At 61.2% G+C, this 6401-nt stretch overlaps 5 protein-coding genes across 5 annotated transcripts; all 5 read left to right on the top strand.

Annotated features, from left to right (window-relative positions):
- Positions 1-121: 121 nt before the first annotated feature.
- Positions 122-532, top strand: DQ04_09581040 (putative TPR-repeat-containing chaperone protein DNAJ; the record flags this gene model as incomplete). The annotated part of the gene is made up of 1 exon (XM_009315986.1): positions 122-532. The coding sequence occupies one exon, from the start codon at positions 122-124 to the stop codon at positions 530-532; it is 411 nt and encodes a 136-aa protein (XP_009314261.1).
- A 276-nt stretch (positions 533-808) lies between these two features.
- On the top strand, positions 809-2254 carry DQ04_09581030 (putative xyloglucan galactosyltransferase KATAMARI1-like; the record flags this gene model as incomplete). Its single annotated transcript, XM_009315985.1, has 1 exon — positions 809-2254. The coding sequence occupies one exon, from the start codon at positions 809-811 to the stop codon at positions 2252-2254; it is 1446 nt and encodes a 481-aa protein (XP_009314260.1).
- Positions 2255-2441: 187 nt separating this feature from the next.
- Positions 2442-3008, top strand: DQ04_09581020 (hypothetical protein; the record flags this gene model as incomplete). Its single annotated transcript, XM_009315984.1, has 1 exon — positions 2442-3008. One exon carries the CDS (start codon positions 2442-2444, stop codon positions 3006-3008), a length of 567 nt encoding a protein of 188 aa, XP_009314259.1.
- A 275-nt stretch (positions 3009-3283) lies between these two features.
- DQ04_09581010 (hypothetical protein) lies at positions 3284-5656 on the top strand (the record flags this gene model as incomplete). The annotated part of the gene is made up of 1 exon (XM_009315983.1): positions 3284-5656. One exon carries the CDS (start codon positions 3284-3286, stop codon positions 5654-5656), a length of 2373 nt encoding a protein of 790 aa, XP_009314258.1.
- Positions 5657-6063: 407 nt separating this feature from the next.
- Positions 6064-6401, top strand: DQ04_09581000 (hypothetical protein; the record flags this gene model as incomplete). Its single annotated transcript, XM_009315982.1, has 1 exon — positions 6064-6401. A coding segment is annotated over one exon (338 nt), but the record flags the coding sequence as incomplete, so codon positions are not given.

The following is a 6401-nucleotide window of genomic DNA, read 5'->3' as shown; positions in this document are numbered from 1 at the left end:
CGCGTTGCAGGACGTTGCATGGAAGGACGCTGACCGCCGCAGCCGCACAGAGGCCCACCACGCGGTTCGTCTGGCCGCATTCGGCACCGACAATGCCTCTGTGCTGCTGCGCGGTGTTGTGATGGCACAGCAGCAGCAGCAGCAGCAGCAACAAGAAGAACAGAAGCTGGAGGGTTTGGGGATGTCAGGCAGGGCCTCGCGTTGCGCACGGGCTGATGATGCGGTGCTGGTCTCGACGCTTGGCTGCGTTGCCGGCGCATTGATGGCGAAGGGGTCTTGGGAGTCCGCGCTGCGCGTTATTCCGCTGGGCGTGACTGAGCTCCCGCCTCTGCTTCGACTGGCACGGCTGAGGGCGCTGCATTGCAGCGGTGACTTCGGCGAGCATGCCGCGATGCTGCTGGAGTCCGAGACAGAGTCGTCGGGGCGTGGGCGTCGACGTCACGGCCGCCACAAAATGCCAGAGGGTGTGCGCAGGCTCGTCAAGAAGATGCAGGCGGACAAGGCGTTTCACTGGTGGGATGGTCGCAGCTGAGGCTGTTTGGCGTCGATGTTTATCGATGGCTCTCATTCCCCCTCCCCTCCTCTCCCCTCCTCTCTCTGGCATGCAATGGGACTCTCTTTCGCGCTGGCGACTGATGTGCCTGCCGCTTCTCCTTCATTGTCCTCGTTCCTGCAAGCAGCGGCAGCAGCAACCGTCCCCGCTGCCTCAGCATCCGTGTCAGAAAGCAGCAGCAGCAGCAGCAACAACAACAACAACAGACCGATGGCGGGCGCCTTGCACCCCCGAGTGGTGGTGTTGCTCGGTTTCATGGCTGGAATGCTCCTGGGCGCTGTTCTCGTGTCGCTGGCACTGCTGGATGGCGTCATGCAGCGGGTGGAGGTGGACCGCTCTGAACTCCTTCAGGGTGAAGCCAGCAGTACGTTTACTGGTGGCCATGTGAACCCTAACAGCGGTGGCAACAGCAACCGAACTAGTGTGGTGGCGAGCGAGTTGCTCTCTCCACCTTTTCGTTTTCACGTGTACGATGTTCCTGAGCGCTATGGTGAGGGTGCGCTGCGTCTGCTGGAAGAGAGGTGGCCGGTAAGCTTCTGTAACCGGCGGCTGCCGAAGAGCAACTACACCATGCTTGACTGGCGTCACGCGCTCTCGCTCTTCACCGCCGATGTGTGGATGGTGCGCCACATTCGCTCCCATCCCGCCCACACGAATAACCCGGCGGAGGCGGACATCTTTATCATTCCCATCATTCCACACGTCTACCACTGCGCCCACGTGAGCCACTACATGATTGAGGTGGTGCGCCACATCCAGCAGCAATACCCGTACATCCGCGTGTACGACCAGCACGACCACTTCATGTTCTGGTGGCGCTGGGCGCTCCACCACCGCAGCGTTCAGGGTTTTTGGCGCCACGTGCAGAGGAACATTCCCAACGTGAAGCTCATATCGTACGATCTGCTTGAAATCATGGGCCGGAACGACTACCAAGATTTCTCTCTCGCGCTGAAGCCGCTGTTTCTTGCCAACATGCTCAACGTGGTTGTCCCGTACCCTGACATGGCGCCGGCGCTGCGGCAGCCGCCCGACATGGCGGCACCGCGACCCGTTCTGTTCTATTTCGCCGGGACCCACACGATTGGCGGCGTTCGACGGTGGATCCGACGCAACTGCCAGAAGGAGCCGCAGGCGTGCGTGTACGAGACGTTTGCCAGCACCGGCGTCACGGCGGAGCGGCTGCGCGTGCCGCTGGCGTACCCGGAGCAGATGCGACGCGCTGTTTTCTGCGGCCACGCGGCGGGTGACGCGCTGTCGTCGCGACGCCCCACCTCCGCGGTGCTCGCCGGCTGCATCCCTGTCATCATGTGCGACCTCTGCATCATGCCCTTCGAGGGCGTTGTGGGCTACAGCAGGTTCGCGGTGTTTATCCCAGAGGACGTTGTCATCGCGGGCCGCATGATGGAGACGCTGCGGTCCATCCCGGCGCGGCAGGTGCGGCACATGCAGAAGGAGTTACGGCGTGTGCGCAGTCGTTTCACGTATAACGCCGATGGGCTGAAGCCCAACGACGCCCTCGACACACTGGTGCAGGAGCTCGCGTTGCGCGGGGCGTTGCTGCGGCAGTACAAGCGGTGGTGGCAGACTAACCGCAATCTTTCCTCTTCCTACAACGACTACCCGAGTGTGCCGCCGGCGCGGAGGCGCTACATGCTGCCGCCAGACGCACCCGGGGCGGCGGAGTTCAATGCCGTTTGACACGCACACGCACACACACACACACACAGAGAGACAGACTGACTGACAGACGCGTGTACATGCGCGCAGGCAAAGGTGAGCGACTCTTGCATGTACACTTAGTTGCTTGTCTCAGGCCTCTTTTTCTTCACCCCCCCCNCCCCCCCCCCCCACCCTTATTTAATCGTTCAGCAGGTAGTGTAGGAGGATGAGGCGGACACCCGCGGTTTGGGGCGGCTTCACGATGAAGTACAAGAAGGGCACTGGCCTCTGGGATGAGGACCACGTTAATGACTACAAGACAAACCGGTACCTTTCAGCCCGCGCGACGATGCGGTGGTACTGCGAGATGGAGCGGCTGATGACGCGCAACAACCTCAACGCACGGCGGGGCACGCAGAGTTACAACAACAACAGGGGGCTGCACCACAGTGGCCGCGGCGCCTTTGAGCGTGAGGCGGAGCGCCGCGGCGTGCAAGTGGAGAAGTACGCGCTCACCACCACGACGGGGGCGATGCGTGTGGCGGAGATGGTGGTGCTGCGGCGTATGGAGCTCGAGAAGAAGTCCGCGGAGGCGATGGCAGCACAACGTGATGCTCTGCGGCAGCCACAGCCGTCGGCGTGGTACGACGAAACGAGGGGACCCCTCAACCCGGAGTTCCTGCGCCGAATGCGGTCGCACTACGAGGTGGACATCACCGCCCTGCCAGACGCCCCGCTCATACGCGAGCAGCAAGGAGAACAACGAGAGGGGCAGGTGCAACAGCAGCAGTAGCAGTGGCGCCCACGTGGCAACGCCGCCCCTTTGGGTTGTCCGCAAGCGCTCTTCTGGAGAGACTCGTTCACCTTCATTTTCACATTTTTTTTCTCTATTCTCTGTCACGTCCTCCCTCGCTACTCGGGTTTTTTCCTTTGTGTTGCCCACCTCCTTCTTTCTTTTTTTTTTCGCGTTTTCTCTTCTGTTTGTTGTTTCTTCGCCTCTGCAGTTTCTGTGGGGCTTTTTCGTGGGGCGGGTGGGACTGCCGCGCAGAGGCGTCGTTGGGTGGCGGGATGGAGCAACTCCTCCCGTACGAAGTGGTGTACCGCACCAGCGAGGACGAGGGTTTCCCCATCACGGAGTTAGGCCACGGCCCGGCGTCGCCCGTCACGGGGCCCCCCGCAGCCGCAGCGGTGGCGTTACTGCGCTACAGCAAGGGATGGCAGAGCGCGCGCAACGGAAAGATGCCACAGACGATCGTGCTGCGCTTCCCGGGCAACGTGGAGCTCACACAGATGCGTATATTGAGTCACGAGTACAAGATTGCCTCCCTGGTGGAGGTGCGGCTCTTTGCCCTTAAAAGAACGGACACGGAGACGGACCCCCCGTCCTTCCGCGCCGTCCGCTTCACGAAGCTAGGCGCTGTGGCCTTTAACAGCAACGAGCACTCCAACTTCCGCTTCAAGGAGCGCAAGACGGTGCACCTTCAGGCTGAGGCCTACTTCGTGAAACTGCTATTCAACGCGCCGCACCGCAACGCACAGAACCGCTTCAACCAGGTTGGCGTGTACTCCATCGAGTGTAGTGGGCGCATTCTCTCACGTGTGTTGCGCCACTCCGACGCGGCAGTGGTCGGTGGTGAAATGACGCCGCCGCCGCCAAGCCCCGTGGAGCATTCGCCCACCAGGAGCGACACCTCTTCTCTTAGGCAACAGCAACATCAGCCGATGGGCCAACAGCCAACGCGGTCGCTATCACCGACGCCCGCACAGCATATCATACCACACGGCATTGACCCCCCCGCCTTTCGCTCGGTCCGAATTCTTGAGTTTGAGGACTTCTTCATTCGCCGCTCAGAGGAGCTGCTGACGCTGAAGGATCAAGCTGTTGCGGTCGAGGACTTTGACACTGCGAAGGAGTGCCGTGACCGCATCAATTTGATGAATAGGCGCTCGAAGCGCATCTATCAAATAGAGCAAGACAAGGTGCAAGCCATCATAGAAGAAGACTTTGACGCTGCGAAAAAAGCGAGGCAAATGATGGATGCCCTGATAGAAGAAGTGTACGAGGATGCCAAGTTGCCAAAGCCGAAGCCTGACTTTGACCCGTATGCGTGTGCCGACGATGCTTTCAATGTTAAAGTCGACGCCAATGGTCTCCATGGTGTAGCCGCAGCAAAGGCGGGGGCCGACGGAGGCTGGCATAGTAAAAGGAACAGCACCAGCAGTAGAAAAGGCCGAAACGTTGCACATAGTGGGGACAGGAGTGTTGTGGATGGCGGTGCTTGTAATGACGGGCACCGTGAAAGTGACGCGGGTAGCGAGGATGAGAGGGGGCCGATCGTGTCCGACTACGCGCGGCGGATGGCGGACCTCGTGCACGACCTCACGGACGCGATCGACGAGGTGGACCCGCCGCCGGACAACGACGGCAACAGCAGCATTGGTGACGCGGCACCGCAGTTGGTGGAAGAGGCGCAGCTGCAGCCATGGGAGCGACGTGCGGCGCAGGCCATCATGTCGGCCGCATGCGAGATGGAGGGGCCACGTGTGCTGAGGGACGACATGAAGAACAGCCGCGAGGCGTTGGACCTCGCCGCCGCCGTCGGCACGTACACGACGGCGTGCCTCTTCAGCAAGCGCTTCAAGCTGCGTGAGGCGGTGTTCGAAGTGTTGATGGACGACATGGCGAATCTGTACCAGTCGCGCCCAGTGGTGATTGAGGAGGTCGTGCTGCGCTTCCTCGACCTCAACGGCCGCGGGCTGCAGGACACAATACCCAACGTTGTTGCTGCTTGCTGCGCCTTTGTGCGCATGGTGCTCGCCGACGAGCACAAGTGCCTCGTGCTGGTGCTCGCGCCGTTGGCGAATCTGCTCCCGCGGCTGCTATGCTGCGCCGCCGACGCCAACGCGCGCGTGCGGGAGGAGGCGTTCTCGACACTCACACTCTGCGTCAAGACGCTGCCGTTGACAAACGCCACCATTCTCACCGCGGTGCTCGCGGATCCGGTGGACAAAGACCGGCGGCGGCTGCCGAGCTGCAACACACGCGTGCAGATGGCACGGCTGACGGTGCTCGAGCAACTCGTCAGCATCGGCCGCATGGGTCTGCGCAGCACCGCTGAGGGCGTGTGGACGAAACTGCTGCTCCCGTGCGTCAACCACCAGAGCCAGGAAGTGCGCGACCTCGCGGTATCGGTCACGACGCTCCTCGTACAGGAGCGCAAGCTCGTGCTGACGCCACGGCGGGCTGGCGAGATAGACAAGGCGGCCGTACGCGATCAGCTCAAGGCGATAGCGGCGCAGATGAGGCCGTCGACTGTGGCTGCGGCTGCGGCCAACACTCCTGCTGCGGGCGAGACAGGCATCTCGCCACGCAGCGCCGCCAAGAAAAGGCGCGTCTCAGCGAGACGGCAAACCCCAGTGAAGGATGAAAAGGCGCCATAGTCTCAGTTCTGAATATATATATATATATATGTGTGTGTGTGTGTGTGTGTGTCTGCGTGTCTACATCTTTCTGCATCTCTGCGCACCCAGGGTGATCATTAAAGTCTGCGGTGCCTAAGCTCCATTCTCGGGAGGGGTGAGGGTCCGTTAGTGCATGCGAATCCTCATATGCATGTAAATGTTGCTGGCGTTTCTTCCCCTCCCCCCCTCCCTCCTTTCTTCTCTGAGTGTGCGTATGTGTGCATCTCCTCTGACCGACGCCATCATCTCTCTCCCTCTCACCTGTCACCTTCCTCGCACCCCACCTCCATTCGTGCATAAACACTCGCACACACGCACGCATATCATGAATATATATTTNTGCTCCTGGAAGTAAGCAAAAACAGTGCAACACACCGGAGGGACAGATGAGCCGCGCGTCGCAGCCACACATGTCGCTTGGTGATGCGGCGGCGAACGAGGAGGAGGCGCACGACGCCTTTCTCGACCTCGACGACCCTAACAACGAGATCGTCGACGAGAGCAAACTGGCTGAGATGGACGACAATGAAGAGGAGGACATGGACGGCAACGCTGAAGAGGTGAAGGATGATGGTGAGGACGGCGCCGAGACGGGCGCTGACTACGGCAACGAGGAGGAGCAGGCTGACGACGCGGAGGACCTCAACGACGTGCCTGACCGCGAGCCGGAGCGCGACGACGCGCTCTGCGTCTTCCACGGCCGCGACCACCGCGCGCTGCACAC

The sequence above is a fragment of the Trypanosoma grayi genome (assembly GCF_000691245.1).
Source record: "Trypanosoma grayi strain ANR4 Tgr_958_V1, whole genome shotgun sequence".
NCBI lineage: Eukaryota > Euglenozoa > Kinetoplastea > Trypanosomatida > Trypanosomatidae > Trypanosoma > Trypanosoma grayi.
Note: the sequence above shows the minus strand (reverse complement) of the source record. Positions and strands in the feature narration are given on the sequence as shown.